Source organism: Pristiophorus japonicus, chromosome 15, assembly GCF_044704955.1.
Source record: "Pristiophorus japonicus isolate sPriJap1 chromosome 15, sPriJap1.hap1, whole genome shotgun sequence".
Classification (NCBI taxonomy): domain Eukaryota; kingdom Metazoa; phylum Chordata; class Chondrichthyes; family Pristiophoridae; genus Pristiophorus; species Pristiophorus japonicus.
Genome location: NC_091991.1, coordinates 16,932,404 through 16,950,567, shown reverse-complemented (window position 1 = coordinate 16,950,567; position 18,164 = coordinate 16,932,404). Strand labels below are relative to the sequence as shown.

The following is an 18,164-nucleotide window of genomic DNA, read 5'->3' as shown; positions in this document are numbered from 1 at the left end:
TAATGTCAGCTGTGGCTCGGTGGGTAGCACACGCGTCTCTGAGTTCGAAGGTTGTGGGTTCAAATCCCACTCAAGCGACTTAAGCACATAAATCTAGGCTGAGGGAGTGCTGCACTGTCGGAGATGTTGCCTTTCAGAGGAGATGTTAAGCCAAGGCCACGTCTGCCCTCTCAGGTGGGCATAAAAGATCCCAGGGCACTATTTCAAAGAAGAGCAGGGGAGTTATTTCTGGTGTCCTGGCCAATATTTATCCCTCAATCAACATAACAAAAGCAGTTTATCTGGTCATTATCACATTGCTGTTTGTGGGAGCTTGCTGTGCATAAATTGGCTGCTGTGTTTCCCACATTATAACAGTGACTACACGCCAAAAGTACTTCATTGGCTGTAAAGCACTTTGAGATGTCCAGTGGTCATGAAAGGAGCTATAAAAATGCAAGTCTTTCTTTCTTTAAATAATATTTTAAGCATGTCTAAATAGAATACGTCATTTCTCATTATCGTCGCTTCAGAAACATTTTTGCTGTTGGATAAATGGCAGTTAATACACTTGGCTTTAATACCTGATGTACATTTGTCAGCAATTAATGTGTCACTTGTTGTTTATCATGTTAGATTATAAATGTATGCCTTTTTACTGCTTCCTTTGAATAAAATAACTACAATGTCCAACACTTCTGTTGGCTTTGTGTCAATGCAGTTTATTGAAATGATACCATAACTTGTCCAAATGTCAGATCCAAAACGGCTGGAGAGGTTTGTTCGCAATCGGCAGTTACTCTTAAGCCGGTACAATTGCTAAGTTGTATTTCTGATGTTTGCTACGAGACAGGTTTGCTCACACTGTGCCGTGAAGGTGTAAGTATAAACGTAAAGCACCACAAACACTCTTGAGTCGTGCTTTCATCACTGCTTTTGATTTTATTGGGGAAAAGCTTGTGAATGACTAAGCTGGCATGTATGCGGTCGCTTTACAAAAGGAAACACATCTACAAATTTGGATAATTTATACAAATAGAATAATTTCAAAAAATAAAACTTTTTAATTTAGTAAACATGTTCTGTGCTCTTCAGCACCGTCTGGAGTTACTCCACCGTATGAAATCCCTGAGCAGCAACATGAATGTAGAACTTATCAGCTTTTCTCAGAAGCTGAAAGCATCGGCCAGGCAGAGAGGAAGTCTGCCCTGCATGGCTTAGGTTTCACCCTTAACTCTCGGACAGGCCCGTGAATGAATCATTGCTACAACACAATGCCAAGAAAGTCAGAGCAATTAGTCATTTCTACCGCGCAATCACAGAAAAGAAGAAAAAATCCCTGCTGTTCGATTTAAATGAGTGAAGTACGGATGTAAAGTGATGTCTTTATGTTGTGACTTAGGGGCCGTCAAAATACATCTGGTCCGTGGCCAAAGAAAAACAAAGCATCGGTTGAATGCATTCAGTCATTCAAGAGACAATAGATGAAAACAAACGAAAAGAAAAACAGCAATAGAACACATGCAGCTCGTGATTTTTCCTTTTTCCCCTAAAATTCCAACAAATATGCCTTTATTAAAATGTATCGTATTCAAAAACAAAAGGGTTCAGCTATAGCAATAGGAGAAAGGGATACAATTTAATGTCTCCATTCCCATTCCCTTTTAATTGCAATAACCCACATCTTCCAGTCAATTAAATGGCCTGATATCTTTTTGCCAAAACCAACCTTAAAGCTGTTTGTGTACAATTGTGTACAATATTCCAGAACCATATATAGCGTTGTGACGAATATGAAAGCCCTGTGCAGATGCGGGAGCACGTTACAAATACTCGATCTCAAGATTCCATAGCCATTGCACCAATAAATCGGCAGAACCCTCCTCTATGGTCCATCAGTCCTGACCTATGTGGCCCCAATTCACAATTCTTTTAACAATTTGCTAAAACAAGGAGTTCAGTAATTTGCTTATAAAATGGTAAGTTGCAGCAAAAGTTATTAGCCACTTGGAGATGAAGAGTAGACAGGCACATTTGAGCAAAAATGGTGTGAGTCAGGCAATGTGTGGCAGGTCTGTGGAAATGTTGAGGCTTATGTGTTCCAAATGAAAAAAAAGTGTTAATAATGCATATCTCCATCCAAAAAGCATCACTTATTCACTAATCTGCTTCGTTAAGTGCTATTATTGCCTGCTGGCGAGGCAGACCCATGGGAGGCCAAGCTCGATTAAAATCAGGGGTCGGATTTTCAGCAGAGGGCCAGTGACACCCCCCCAATAAGCAGGCCTCCACCATTTCTGGGAGCTTCCCATTAGCCTTGTCAGGGCGCAACCTCCAACTGCTCCTGACAAGTCAAAAGACAGCAGGAGGACAGACCCATGGACATGGACTCCTACGCAGGGTGTTTCTACACCTTCAGCTCAGCTGGGCTCCGGTGTATCTGTGAAGGCCAGTGTACCAAGTGAGTTGGGGACGTACCCAATCTTCATCAGAGTGAATGAGGGCCTCACCTGTGGGCATGGTGCCTGGACCCTGAAGGAAAGGAATTTTTTTTTTTAATTAAAATCTTCTAAAGATTTATGGATACAGCTGGAGCTGGGAGACAAACCTGGGCAACTCTCCCTCTGAAGATCGGAGGGGTGCCAGAGTTTCCGGCTGCCAAGTGTAGGCGAGTGCAGGAGATGCAGCCCACAGGCCCCATACTAACCAAGTGTCTTCCCACTGACCCTGCAAACTCCAATGGGATCAGTGCTGGAGGGCATCGCCAGAATCACCACCAGCAGATTTTCAGCCCTCACATCCTTCGCCGATTCCTTCTAGTTAATGTTGCAAGATTCTGCCTGATTAACTTTTACCATCTCTTTTTTTTTTGCACATTCAAGCCTTGTTTCTCCATGATGTTCCGCAGTTTGCGAAGGTTGGACTGGGTAATGGCATCATCAGGCTTGAGTTGAAGAGCTCGGAGGTAGTTAGCCTCGGCCTCATGCAGCTTTCCATTCAGATGGAGAATGGCTCCCAGGTTCATCAATGCCGCGGGGTACTGTCAGAAAGGAGAGGACAGAGTGAGAAGGAAAGCAGAAACGACTTTTAAACCCTGACGACAAAAAACAACTGTTCACATTAATCAGTCCTTTTGAGCACATGAAAGTTGCAATTCAAATAGTATGGTGTAAGATTCAAAATCAATTGACTTTTTAAAGTGGTAACCTGCCATTTTCTGATCAGCACACATTTAAGACCAATGTTTTATATATATATATATATATATATATATATATAAAAATATATATCTATACAGAAAGCTTCTATATAAAATTCTAATGGGATTGGACAGGTTAGATGCAGGAAGAATGTTCCTGAAGTTGGGGAAGTCCAGAACCAGGGTTCATAATCTAAGGATAAGGGGTAAACCATCTAGGACCGAGATGAGGAGAAACGTCTTCACTCAGAATTGTGAACCTGTGGAATTCTCTACCACAGAATTTTGTTGAGGCCAGTTCATTAGATATATTCAAAAGGGAGTTACGGCTAAAGGGATCAAGGGGTATGGAGAGAAAGCAGGAATGGGGTACTGAAGTTGCATGATCAGCCATGATCATATCGACTGGTGGTGCAGGCTCGAAGGGCCGAATGGCCTACTCCTGCACCTATTTTCTATGTTTCTGGAGTACATTTTCACAGTCACTGCCTGGGCGATAATCTGGCGATCATCCATCCACTGCAGAACCCGACCAGATTTCATCCCGTTGAAAAGAGATGATATTCTCTACAAGTTCTACGACATGAGTGAACTGCATTGCTCGATTAATCGCCCGGGCAGTGAAGGTGAAATTTGCTCACTCCGTGTTGAAAAGGCGCAGCATTTCCAGTTCAACTTTCCAGGACAAAGGAATTCCAAATTGCAATCATACTTGCTAACCTAGAAAAGGGTCTAAAGCTGACAAAACAGCTTCAAAAGCAGCCCCGAGGATAAACCTGTGACACAGCAAAACAAGTAATTACATTGCAAGTGCAAGGCCACATGGACTTGTAATTTAAGCTGTCGGTATAGCCAACATTCCATTAATGTAGCACAGAAAAAAAGCAAAGTACATGAAAGAGTGAAGGGGGGATACAAATGGTGGAGGCACAAGATTTATTTTTTTCATGGGCCTGGGGCATAATCCTCTCATAAAATATTGTTTTTTGTTACATTTCACAGAATGTTGGAAGTTTCAGTGAACATTGGCATTGCATATTTTACATCTAAAAAGTAATGGACTTTTTCTCAATTATATTGAAAACTACTATCTCTTTGCTGAGCGGATAACTTTGACGTTGGGTGATAGCGTAAAATGAGCAATATTGCCATCAGCCACCTGTTACATATTTCTCACGATTTTCACTTCCATTGGAATCAATAGAAATTAATATCGGGAGAGTTGTATAATGAGTGGCCAATCCGATGTCACTATTATCATCTAGTGTCAAAATTACCCCGAGACTGAATTATCTTTCTGAATATTTTAAAACTTCTTTCTCCCAGTAGCAATACTCCATTAATGAGTGTGTAACCTTTTCATGGATTTTGTTTTCTTTAAATTGCCCGATAGGAAATAGGGGATTTGAACCCTGTCTTATTGGGGATTGTTCTAGTCAGGACCATGGGCAATACATTTAGGATTATGTACACTCTATTCAAATATGGCAGATCTCCATATACCAAGGGGGCTTCAGGGCATGCTTCTAGGGCAAATCTTGAATGTTTACATTAAAAATTATTTTATTTTATTAGAAACACTTTTAAACTTCACAATTGATAGAATCATAGAATAGTACAGCATAGAAGGAGGCCATTCGGCCTATTGAATCTACGCCAGCTCTTTTGAAGAGTAATCTAGTCCGTCCCACTCCCCCGCTCTTTCCCCATATCCCTGCAATTTTATCTCCTTCAAGTATTTATCCAGTTCCCTTTTGAAAACTGCCATTCAATCTTTTTCCACCACCCTATCAGGCACATTTTGAAAAACTTGACATTCAGATTTTCAAAAGACCATCATTTCCCAAGAGTTATCGGAGCAATCCATCTCTCAGCACCAGCCCGACTCCTTATCCCAGTTTAGAGAGGCACACGACTGCCTCTAAACGCAGTTTACGCCAACATATTACTCCTCCCCCAACTCTCCAGCCAGTTAACAAAGATATTCTCTCCTCCTCCAACTCCATCAGTTTATCCCTCTTTCTTACAGTGGGGGAATCCAGAACCTTCAAATTAGAGTTAGGCCAGTTAGGAGTGAAATCAAGAAGCAATTTTTTACACAAAGGGTAGTGAAGATCTGAAACCTGCTCTCCAAAAAGGCCGTGATACTGAGTCAATTTAAATTTTCAAGACTTAGATCGCTATATTTTTGTTCGGTAAGGGTGTCAAGGGATACAGAGTAAAGGCAGGTTAATAGAGTTGAGGTACAGATCTGCTATGATCTAAATCAGATCATGTGATCCGAACAGGCTTGAGGGGCTGAATTACATACTCCTGTTCCTATGTTCCCCCTCAATTCAACCAGGCACTCTTCTTCCACTCCTCTTCCTTTCAAGCTGACATTTGTGACACATCTTCCCCACTCATCTCCCCCTCCAAACCAGTTGAAGTCGATATTCTTCTTCCAACACCCTCTACCCAGCTCAAGTTAGCACTCTTCTTTTCCTGATTCAAGCTGGCATTCTTTCGCCTCTCCGTTCAAATCCTTCAATTCCACCTGGACCTCTTCTTCAACTCCTCTCCCCATCATACTGACACTCATCTTCCCCTCCAATCTAATTCTTCTTCCACCCCTACCCCACTTTAAGTTAGTAGCCCACCCCTCACTCAAGCTGTTTCTCTGTTCAACGCCCGCAATTCAAGGCGGCACTCTTCTCTCCCAGTCAGTCACCCCAATCCCAAAAGTGCTCTGGCTTTTTTCCTTTTTCCCTGAAAGCTCTACTTCTAGCTTTTTGCCTCTTCCGCACTCCGCAACAAGGAGCAAGGATCCCCCACCACCCTCTCCCCAATCCCCCTGGCTCTCAAAGTCTCACTCCCAGCTTCTCCCATTTTAACCCCAATGCCTCACTTTGGTCTTCAGTCTTGTCAACCCTCCCCAAGATGCAATATATGACCTCTGCCCCCCTCCCCCATAGCAATGCTCGAAGCTTGTGCCTTCTTCTCTCTAGCTCTACTCCTATCTGAGTCTTGCTGCCACTGGAAGTCATTCTGTGATTCTGGCCACTGCATATGTGGGCAGGAATTCCTCCTGATCTTGCAAGAATTTGAACCCATGGTAGGTAGTTGAAAGAATCACTTACAGTAGATTACAGCTCAGGTAGTACTGGTGTTAAGGGGGCTGGTTTGCCCTGTTTTTTATCTAGAAACATGGACATACTGACCAGACCCCCAATTCCTGACTGCCTTTGCCAAATTTGGTTAGCAATTATGTGTATATTACAGGGTACGGTAGCATAGTGGTTATGTTACTGCACTCGTAATCCAAGGCCTAAACTAATGTTCCAGACACATGAGTTCAAATGGCAGCTGGGGAATTTAAATGCAATTATTTTTTTTAAATTGGAACAAAAAGTTAGTATCAGTAATGAAACCACTGGATTCTTGTAAAATCTCATCTGGTTCACTAATGTCCTTCAGGTAAGAAAATCTGCCTATATGTGACTCCAGACCCACAGCAATGTGGTTGACTCTTAACTGCCCTCTGAAAAGGCCTAGCAAGCCACACAATTGTATAAGGCGGCTCACCACCAACTTCTCTAGGGAAGGTAGGGATGGGTAATAAACGCTGGCCTTGCCAGCGACGCCCACATTCCGTGAATGAATTAATAAAAAGAAAATTAACCTTTATAAAGGGTTGAACCACCAACTAAGTCAAAAACCTAGTCCCTTTAAAAAAGGAAACTACTTCATATGTATGCAGCAGAGTCGGTATGTGCACATTATTTTCAGTGTCCTGTCATCGCAGCATTTGAAGCCTAAGACTGGAGCTACAACAGCAAAGGTACATCAAAGATATTTTTAGTGAAACTGTTTTCATTTACTGGGGCAGAACCATACCTATCCATTGTCAAATAGGACAGGAAGAGTTGGTATGCAGCCAGTTTCCCTGCTGGTTTATGAAGAGGGATATATCCATATCTTTGGTAATCTGAGAAGCTCACGTACCAGCCTTGGTTTTCAGGCGTCAGTCATCAGCTTCACAAAGACTTTGTTCCTGGGACAGCGCAGTCAACCAATTCCCCCCCCAAACGGCCAAAAACATTCCTCTCATCTTTATCCTTTCTGTTGCCATGTACCTTCAGTGACTAAGACTAGTTGGCAAAAGGGATGCATAGTACTGAATAGGAAACCCTGTTGATCACATACACAATTCACAGAGCCTTCTTTGCAACTTGATTCGTTCATTCATTTTCTTTGTAAAAGATCTCCAACTTTATATTTGCTTCAGGATACATACCAACTTCATTATGTTAGTGTGCTTTGCGGGTCACGTGATTAATGGGCGGTATAACGGTAAATGAATGTATAATGGTGACATTTTCCAAACAGATTGTCTTTTATTGAATGCAGCTGATGGAACTTTTCACCTCATCAATAAAGACAGCCATTAATGCTGGAGTTCAATAATCCACCACTGCTGGACTTCCATAAAAAATGACACCACCTACAGCTTCGCTGGTCAAATGATCAAAAGACTGGCTTCATTTCCTGCAGTAGATGGGACGCTTTATATAAGTGAGCTAAAGAGCAGACAATTGCAAAGATAATTAACTTAACAAAACCTCGCAATCCACAAGAAAGTACATGAATCATCATGTCGTTGAATGCAATGTTCATATGGACAAGTAAAATCCAAGATGGATGTTATGTCAAGCTACAGGCTGTTGTCAAATAATATGCTCCTTTGATTTTTTTTGTGTGCAAGTTCGAAATTAATATCAGCTGCAGACACTTAGAGAAACTATCTCAGAATAAAACTTGGGATGGGAGGGGGATTAGAAGAGAAAAAAAAATCACCACTTTTCAAAGCTTTGTTCAAATGTTCAGCACAAGTTAATAATACAAGCTAACCAAGCTAAAAATAAATTAGGACTGGAATAAACGATCTTTCAGAGTTACAGAACTGATACTGGCGAGGTGAAGCTATTAACTTTGGTTGATTTGTGCCAATCGATAAACAAACTATTAAACGACTGTCTAAATGTATTTGTTGTAGATGCAGGGCGCAGAAAGTCTCTGACGCTACTGATTGACAATCAAATGCCGTGCAGTCTGGGTCAAATTCATTTCTGGGTGGCCAAATCAATCACATTCCACCTAAAACATTTTTTTATTAGGTTTTTGATTCTTTCTGCATGGCACATGGCGATCTTCATCTAACTCTATACTTGTTACTCAAATACATGGAGCCACACAAAAATAGCTGGTAATTGTCAGTCTGGCATGCACAACATTCCAAGTTTGGCATCTCTGTTAATACAAACGATATAATATTTAACAAATTTGAATGGCAACAAACTGGTTCCAGTCTGCAAAGCTCTACTGACCACAGAGATTTACAAACTATGCAGACCTTTTTATTCTAATCTCTGTCCTTTGCCTGGAGGTGTAACTCGAGGCAGAGTATCCTGTGATTGTTTGTATGGAATGACATTGGACAGAAACATTTTACAGTGAAAACTGTTACTTCCCACATAGTTCTGACAGGCAAAGCGAAAGTTTGTCACAATACTTCGGATATGAAGTACAAATACATTGGTTTTCCATTAACAGCACATATGTTTTCTGGGTCACGGCAATAAAGGCAGGAGAAGGGTCTTTCGAAAATACAGAACGCAATGTGGACACCAAAAAAACAAAATGTAACAATACACTTAACTTTTGTTTAATGTGTTTCAGACAAAACTTCAAAGTGTTCCTTCTCAGCACAGAAGAGAAAGTAAATTGGCAGATGTAGAAGAATCAACTCCTCCGAACACAGCTGTTCAAAATCATGTGCATGTACAGTGCAGAGAGAAGGAATGCTCGGCACAAAGACAGTTACATAAAAGGCCGGAGCGGAAATGCAGAAAAACTTCCGATGTCCCTTTCCTTGGTTCCTGAATGCAAAGTTCCCTTAATGTTCAGTCACACTTCATCTTTGCTATTGGTGTGGCACAGGACTTTTCGCTGTACCTATGCCATGTGTGTAGTTCCTGCAACTTCTGTGCCAAGTCTTTGAAGGGGACCCCACACACCACTGTATATTGATTGCAGTATTTCTGCAGGATATTTGTCAATTTTATCATCCACACGAGGAATGATACACTTTACGCTCCCACTGTCAGCTTCAATCATTGCACTATTGTTTGATAATGCTCCTGTGAAGCACTTTGGGACGTTTTATGACGTCAAAGGCACTATATAAATGCAAATTGTTGCTATGTAGAGTAAAGCTCTCGCTATTTCAGCAGAGCACACTGTTTTGCCACCAGTGTGACATTTTCCATTTCCCACCTCAGCCATTCTGTGGCTTCTCCATGTGAAATGGTCAATTTTGTGGCAATCAGTGCCAAATTAGGACAATGTTGTCAGGGAAGATGGAGTCTCGATTTAATGTCGCATCTAAAAGATGGCACCTTTGACATTGCAGCAATCCATCAGTACCGCAAGGTGTCGGCCCAAATTATATATGCTCAGGAACTGGAGAGTAATCTGAAACCATGACCTTCTGACTTAGAGGCCAAAGTTATGCTACTTAGCCAAGGGCTGCAACCAAAAATAAAACCATGCAGAGATTTGTAGATGGTAACGAGGATTTTAAATTTAACATGATGTTTACAGGGAGCCAGTGTAAGTCAGCAAGGACAGGAGTGTAGAAAACATAGAAACATAGAAAATAGGTGCAGGAGTAGGCCATTCGAGCCTGCCCCACCGTTCAATATGATCATGGCTGATCATGCAACTTCAGTACCCCATTCCTGCTTTCTCTCCATACCCCTTGATCCCGTTAGCCATAAGGGCAACATCTAACTCCCTTTTGAATATATCTAACGAACTGGCCTCAACAACTTTCTGTGGTAGAGAATTCCACAGGTTCACAATTCTCTGAGTAAAGAAGTTTCTCCTCATCTCGGTCCCAAATGGCTTACTCCTTATCCTTAGACTGTGATCCCTAGTTCTGGACTTCCCCAACATCGGGAACATTCTTCCTGCATCTAATCTGTCCAATCCCGTCAGAATTTTATATATCTCTATGAGATCCCTTCTCATTCTTCTAAATTCGAGTGAATATAAGCCTAGTCAATCCAGTCTTACTTCATATGTCAGTCCTGTCATCCCGGGAATCAGTCTGGTGAACCTTCGCTGCACTCCCTCAATAGCAAGAATGTCCTTCCTCAGATTAGGAGACCAAAACTGTACACAATATTCAAGATGTAGCCTCATCAAGGCCCTGTACAACTGCAGTAAGACCTCCCTGCTCCAAAACTCAAATCCTCTTGCTATGAAGGCCAACATGCCAGTTGCCGCCTTCACCGCCTGCTGTACCTGCATGTCAACTTTCAATGACTGATGTAACATGACACCCAGGTCTCATTGCACTCCCCTTTTCCTAATCTGTCACCATTCAGATAATATTCTGCCTTCCTGTTTTTGCCATAAAAGTGGATAACCTCACATTTATCTACATTATACTGCATCTGCCATGCATTTGCCCACTCATCTAACCTGTCCAAGTCACCCTGCAGCCTTTTAGCATTCTCCTCACAGCTCACACTGCCACCCAACTTAGTGTCATCTACAAACTTGCAGATATTACATTCAGGGCTTAGTGCAAGCAGCATGCAAGTGATAACGTAAAAGACCCATGACAGTATGCAAAGTGCAGCAAGGAATTTTTCCCCATCTCCTGCCCAACATTTATCTCTTAACCAACATTACCAAAAAAGGCTTCTGTTCATTTAACCCACTGCTATTTGTGGGACCTTGCTGTGTGCAAATTGGCTGCCACTCTTGTTTGCAATAACAACAGTGTCTATACTTCAAAAGTAACTTATTGATTGTGTAGCGCTTCCAGGTGCTCTGAGCTTATTAAAATCATCATATAAATGTAATTTCATTCTTTCCTCATGGGTTGGACTTTCTGGAGGGTGGAGCTCAGCAAGGAGGGCAGAGGAACAATCAAGTTTGGAGGTAACAATAGCATTTTAAGGGTTTCAGAATTGGGGCAGAGGTAAGGGCAGAGGCAGGTGATATTACATTGTCTTAATGGGATATGGAATTTTAATACAGTTCAGAGTCGAATTGGATGCTGAAGTTGTGGTCATGGGTCGAGGGAAGGGGTGAAAAAATAAAGCTGGGTGAGGTCTGCATACATATGGTAGCTAATCTCCTGTATGATGAATGTCGCTGAGGGGTAGCATGTAAATGAGCTGAATTGCCTACTCTGTTCCTTACTAAACTCCAGGTACGAGTGGAGGAGAAGCCATGGCTAGCAATGCAATGTCTGCACTGGGACGCATTGGAGTTTCCGGATCTGCTATTTGATGGACATTTGTCCTTAGCATGATGAATGGCTTTATTCAGGACAACTTTAAATGTTCTTGGCATTCAAGTCTAAAGTCCCATAGCAGCCATGACTGTCACTAACTGATGAATCCAGCTTCTACCTGCACTCACGGATCCATATAAGGGACTTTTGGGAGACTGACATCCGTCCAAGTATTAAGTGATAGGACAAATCCTTCCTGCAATTGCTTAATTTTTTTTGCCATAAATTCACCTCATAACTAGGTACCAGATCTTGCAAGTAAACCAAAGGATGCCCTTTCATTACATCCTATGAACTTTAAACCATGAAAGAGAGCTGTTTGGAAATACAATTTATATGCCGCAAGCAAAACCTGCATTGGGACACTGCTTTCATTGAAGAAAGATGAGAAAGGCCAGTGTGATCCTGAAGAAGTTGGCGTCCACCGCAACCCAATATTGATATGTTTTATTTAGTACATCATGCCACATACACCAGAATTAAAGTCTCATCCAAAACATCCCCGATATCCTTTGAAAATGTAGGTTGAATATCATAACAAAAACAGTAAATTGGTATTTATTTTTTCATATTAACTTTAAGTCCAAATGTTAATATGTAAAAATAATTTTAATTCAAATTAGAAATGGCTCTCTAATTTACCAGTATCTCAGATTTTTAAATTCTCATCATTGTTTTCAAATCCCTCCCTATCTCTGTACTCTCCTCCAGCCCCACAACCCCTCCTTAAAACCTACCTGTTTCACCAAGCTTTTGGTTATCTGCCCTAATTTCTCCTTGTGTGGCTCAGTGTCAAATTGTGTTTGATGACGCTCCTGTAAAGCGCCTTGGGATGTTTTACTACTTTAAAGGCGTTATACAAATACAAGTTGTTGTTGTTATATAACAGGCTTTCTTTTGCGTCACACAGTTGTAGATCTCTTATACATAGAAAGCCATTTCTCCCATAACAACATCTTTTGGTGTCTTCCATTGATGGTGTCTAAAAGTGATATGAGCTGTTTTTGTTGGCACTGAAAAAGGTATTTTTTTTTATATATAAGAGTAGCAATGCTTCTTGATGTGTAACCAGTTATTAGGTTCAGAACAAAATGATGACTTCTATCTACGGACAAAAATACACTTAAGTGTATATCTGTTTCGTGCACACTGCCGCTAAGTGTATAGTGTATATAAAGCCACAGCTTTACCTAGTAATTTCTATGGTTACGCGTTAAGTGCATAACTAAATACCGTTTTTTGAAAATGGCTCATTTTGCAGTCTACAACCCCCATTTATTCCACCACAGATGCTGCATCAACTGTTCATTTATCTACTGTGTATAATGTTCAGCCATGAACTCATTGAATGGCGGTGCAGGCTCGAAGGGCTGAATGGCCTGCTCCTGCACCTATTTTCTATGTTTCTATGTGTAGCCAATGTATCACCACACTTTAAAGTCTTTAATCTGTCCTATTACAAAAAGAGTATAACATAGTATGCTTTCAAATATATTGCTTTCTGAAGAGTAGCATACCTTGTGTGAATTCCTCATATGTATCCCACTGTATAGTGAAATGGTGGAAAACAGATTGCACTCTGTATCAACACAAAAGTGGCAGCAAAACTCCAGAGTCAGGACCTGACCTGACTGTGAAGTGCAGAACCGTGAGGCCCCTCAGAGAGGGTGTCTTGCACCACCTGAGCTCATTATTGTGTGAAACACAACTTCAGAGCAGAGGGGAACCAAATTTCAAAAAGTTAGACATGCTTTAGCAACATCATATTATTGCCACAGAATCTTATTTTGAAGTATTTTGACAAAGCAAACATCCCGCCTACAATCTTCAAACATTAAACTTTACCAGGTAGCAGAACTCGAAGCACGCACATACACAGAGCTCTTTGCTGCCAAGAATAGTGCGATTCCCCAGCCGTACAATGCAACAGGGGTTCTTTCCGGCAAAGCTACTGGGCTCAGTCTAAGAGTGCAGTGTAACCGCAGCCTTAAGTGCATTTAATAGGGGGGGGGGGCACTGTTTTCAGATGATGTAATATATATAGCGGGAGAGATCTGTATTAATCATGTGATGTTGCTGCTCTGGCTATGACTGTATTCACTTACATTGGGTCGCAGTCCTGCTGCCAATCCGTAATGTTTTTCAGCTGCTTTGTTCAGCCCAGCTTGTCTGATGAACAAAAAAAACAACACAGTTTTCGAATGAAATGAAATCTGACTTCAGACACGTGTCATAAAAATGGTTTACATTTCAGATAGAAAAGCTGACAGTGCTGCCAGATGTTCAACAGGGAAGACACAGTGTGGCCACCGCACTACATAGCATGAGAAAGGGAATAGTCCTTCGACAGGTCGTGTATTATACCTGCAGCAGGAAGGACATTTTTCCAAAGCTGTTAGTAATTATAGAAATAATTACTGTGTGTTGAATTCCACTTTTAAGTAGTAAACACCCAAAAATTCAAAGCATTGGCAAATGTTTGGTGCAAATTCATTAGCAGTACTGTACTTTTAAGTAGTACCCGAAATACCTATAGTGATCATAATGTTAAACACTGACACACCGACCCCACCCCCGCCCCACCAAGCCTGTTTTCTTCATGTTTCACCTTAAGGTGGTGAGCCATGCTGATGTGTGATTCTACACGTGCCAGCACCCTTCATGTACTTGGTCTAAGTGGCCACTCTTCATATGTGAGCCGATAATGCTTGCACAGTAGCTTATTCAACAGTGCAGAGCATCAGAACCAAGCCAGATTATGTCCTGGTGCAATGTCTATATACACGCACTTTTCACCAGGAGCCATCGCGAGAGATCAGATGTGGAAACCCTCCCTCATTTTCCCCTCCCTCGGCTTGTGGCCAATTGTAGCGCGCCTATGATCACCCTGGCCAAGGTTGATCAACTCAGCACCGGCAGGAAACATTCCTGGTCAAAGACCGCCCTAAGTGGAGGAAGTGCATCCGGGAGGGCGCTGAGCACCTCGACTCTCATCGCCTAGAGTATGCAGAAATCAAGGGCAGGCAGCGGAAAGAGCGTGCGGCAAACCTGTCCCACCCACCCCTTCCCTCAACGACTATCTGTCCTACCTGTGACAGAGACTGTGGTTCTCGTATTCGACTGTTCAGCCACCTAAGGACTTATTTTTAGAGTGGACGCAAGTCTTCCTCGATTCCGAGGGATTGCCGATGATAATGATGATATAGCTTACACTGGACATTACCTTAATGAAAAAGTGCACACTGACCCACTGACGACATTGGGCCTGATTTTGCGCTCCCACAAGGTGCGCACGCACCCGTGGGGTCCCCGTAAGTTCCAGGCTTCGGTATGCGAAGCTCACATACAGAGCTCACATAAGTATGAATGGGGATCCCCCTACTCTGATAGGTTGGGCCGGCCTGCGTGATCCCAGTGATGCGTACCAAACCCATATGCTCCTGGGATACATGGGCCTCTGCAAATGCCTTCGCATAGAGGGCCAGGACCGCAAGTCTCCGAACCTCCGGGACCACTAGTACTTTCGTAGAAATGTTTGCGGTCAGAGACATCCGCCCGCAAATTCTGGGCCGATATATTTCCACGCAATTGTTGCTATTTCAGCCATGGCTTAGTTGGCAACACCCTCGCCTCTGAGTCAGAAGGTTTCTGGGTTCAAGTCCCACTCCAGAGAGTTGAGCACATAAATCTTGGCTGACACTCTAGTGCAGCGCTGAGAGCGTTGCACTGTCGGAGGTGCCGCCTTTCAGATAGAGACATTAAACCGAGGCTCCGCCTGGTCTCTCAGGTGGACGTAAAAGATCCCATTGCACTATTTTGAAGAATAGCAGGGGAGTTATCCTTGGTGTCCTGGCCAATATTTATCCCTCAATCAACATCATTAAAACAGATTATCTAGTCATTATCACATTGTTGTTTGTGGGAGCTTGCTGTGCGCAAAACGGCTGCCATATTTCCTATATTACAAAAGTGACTACACTTCAAAAAGTACTTCATTGACTGTAAAGCACTTTGTGACATCCTGTGGTTGTGAAAGGCACTATATGAATGCAAGTCTTTTCTATTTTTATTACGTGTTTGGAAACAAAAAAGATGTACCAAAGTTATCTTTAATACTGACAGTCATTTACCTCACAACCAGTCTATTGCCAACAATGTTGAATGTCTTTGCTACTGTTTAGTGGAGAAATTGAACTTAGAAGAGCGGTGGCATTGGTCCACTGGGGGGAAAATCCTTCAACGCTTGCCAGTTAATCCAACAAAAGGTCCCATCTGAGGCTGATTATTACTATTCAGAATATTTGTTGCCAAATACTGTTCTATTAGCATGAACAATAAAACAGATTCATTATACTTTTCTGTGTTTAATGTACCCAATTGGGAAGTATCAACAGTTTAGGTCCCTGTGCACAAAGCCTTTTACTGGCCTGTTGAAATATAGCATTTAATCAATTATCATTTATAGAAGAATTCACAACTAAAATATTTACAATAAAGTAATAACAACTGAGTTAAATCTACGACTAAAGACCTGGGGGTAATTTCTCAACTTACCACCCAGCGATAAAACTAGAAATGAAAATCATGCAGTTCCGATAATGGGCATCTGATGTGCACGCCTGTTGTATACCAAGCGGCCAAGTTGAATATCCACCTCCTTACTTCAGCAGAGATGTCTTGACGTCCAAATTAATTACGTTTGTCTACAGATTCTTCCTTTTACCTTTCTCTCTGATCGCCAACTATCTCACTAGCTGTGTAAAGAGATGATGGGAGAGCAGAAACAAAGAAAGTTTCTGAGAATGGAAATATGTTGTGAGGGGCGTGCCAAAGGGGTCGGTGTTGGGGTTGTTCTTTTCACTGCACATATAAATTAACTAGATCAAGGAATTGAGGGAATAATATTGAAATTTGCTGAAATTGGGGCTTGGAAAATTATGACAAAGTTTTCAGAAGATTGCAGGAAGACATAGATAGGCTAGCAGGCAAGGCAGATGGCTGGAAGCTCGACATAGAAAAATAGGAAGTACTGTAATACAATTTGGAATTAAGAACAGGGAAGGAAATACACTTTTAATGGAGTAAATAATCAAAGGGAACTAGATGTAAAGAAACACATTAAAAGGTGGCAGCACACGTGGTTAAGGCCATAAAAAAGGCAAACAGAATCCTTGGTTTTGTAACTAGAGGCAAAGAACACAAAAGCAAGAGGATAATGTTGAACTTAAGCAAGACCTTAGTTATGCTGCAGTTAGAGTATTGTGCACAATGTTGGTTACTCTCTATTAGAAGGATATCAAAGCAAAGGAAAAAGTGCACCATAGATTCACTAAGATTTCACCTGGGATGAAGAGTTACAATTATGAAGAACAACGCAAGAAGTTAAAAAATAAATTGGAGCTGATAAGTTTAAAGGTGACTCAATAGAGGTGTTCAAGATGATGGAGGGTTACGATAAGATAAATAGTGACAGATTCTTTTGAGTGCTCAGTGCAATGGTAATGAGGGAGCACAGATAATCACAACATAAACTTATTTACACAGCGGGCATTTTAAAATGTGAAATTCTCTGCCACAAATCAGTGTTGAAACAGAATCTATAAATTAATTTTTAAAAGGGAATTGGACAGTTGCTTATAAAGAGACAAATATTAAAAGGATATGGAGATCAAGCAAGCGAGTAGAATTAGAATAGGTGACAAATCATGTGATGAAGAACATCAGTGCAGATTATAGTAGGGAAATGGTTACTCGCCTGGATTGGACTGGACACCCTGAGGTTATGAGTTCAAATCTCATCATGGCAAGTTGTGAAATGAAATTTCACAAATGTGGTCATTTTTGGGCTGACACTGGAACGGTGAACATTTATATGCTGCTGGATTACAGTAAAAAACAACAACTGGGTCACTAATGCCCTTCAGGGAAAGAATCCTACCATCTCTGTCTACTCTAATCCCGCAACTATCATCATTGGCGGTCCCTCGAACGAGGATGACTTGCTTCCACATGTGTTCACAGATGTTTCAATGAAGATGTTCCAGTCCTGAACTCCAATTGAAGGAGTGGAAGATGTCTATGCGTGGATTTTCTTTTAACCGTGTGGTGACCGTTGCACACCGCAACTATGTGACTGACTCTTAATGCCTCAAGATAAGTAGAGATTAACTATAAATGCCACCTTGCCAATGTTGCTCACATCCTGAGAAAAAAAATTACATCTTACATCCTTTTTAGTGAATTTAACCACTCTCTGTTCTTAGTTGAAACGTTGCTCTTTTGCCGTAAAAGAAATACCAATTTCAATGAACCAGAGTTGTGCAATAATTCATCTCTATAAAGGCCCCTTGCAATCAAAAACATACATGTGAGTACAGAATGCAAATCACTTTGAATATTTGGAAAGTAATTTATTAATATTACACCTATCAAGCCAGGATAAAAATGCGACTCCAAGCCTCCCATTTCAGACAGATTTTACTTTCCTTTGCTTGATCTTGCTTCCCTTACCCAGGACTTTCACCCCCAACAACTGCCAGTTTACTTTGAAATGGCAGCCAAAACCTTGTTGTGCCACATGAATGAAGCTTCAAAGCTAAAATATACTGTTTTCATTGCATCCCTCATCTAAACTTT

The 18,164-nt window shown here is 41.6% G+C and overlaps 1 protein-coding gene across 2 annotated transcripts in view; it reads right to left on the bottom strand.

Annotated features, from left to right (window-relative positions):
* Positions 1–752: 752 nt before the first annotated feature.
* LOC139281413 (protein O-mannosyl-transferase TMTC2-like) overlaps positions 753–18,164 on the bottom strand; it is a 156,432-nt gene continuing 139,020 nt past the window's right edge. For both annotated transcript variants that reach the window (XM_070901573.1, XM_070901574.1), the window contains 2 exons: positions 13,634–13,697; positions 753–3,019 (listed from right to left, as the gene is read on the bottom strand). In XM_070901573.1, coding sequence (XP_070757674.1) covers positions 2,831–3,019; positions 13,634–13,697 — 253 coding nt within the window. In that variant the 3' untranslated portion in view covers positions 753–2,830. The remainder of the gene's footprint in view (positions 3,020–13,633; positions 13,698–18,164) is intronic.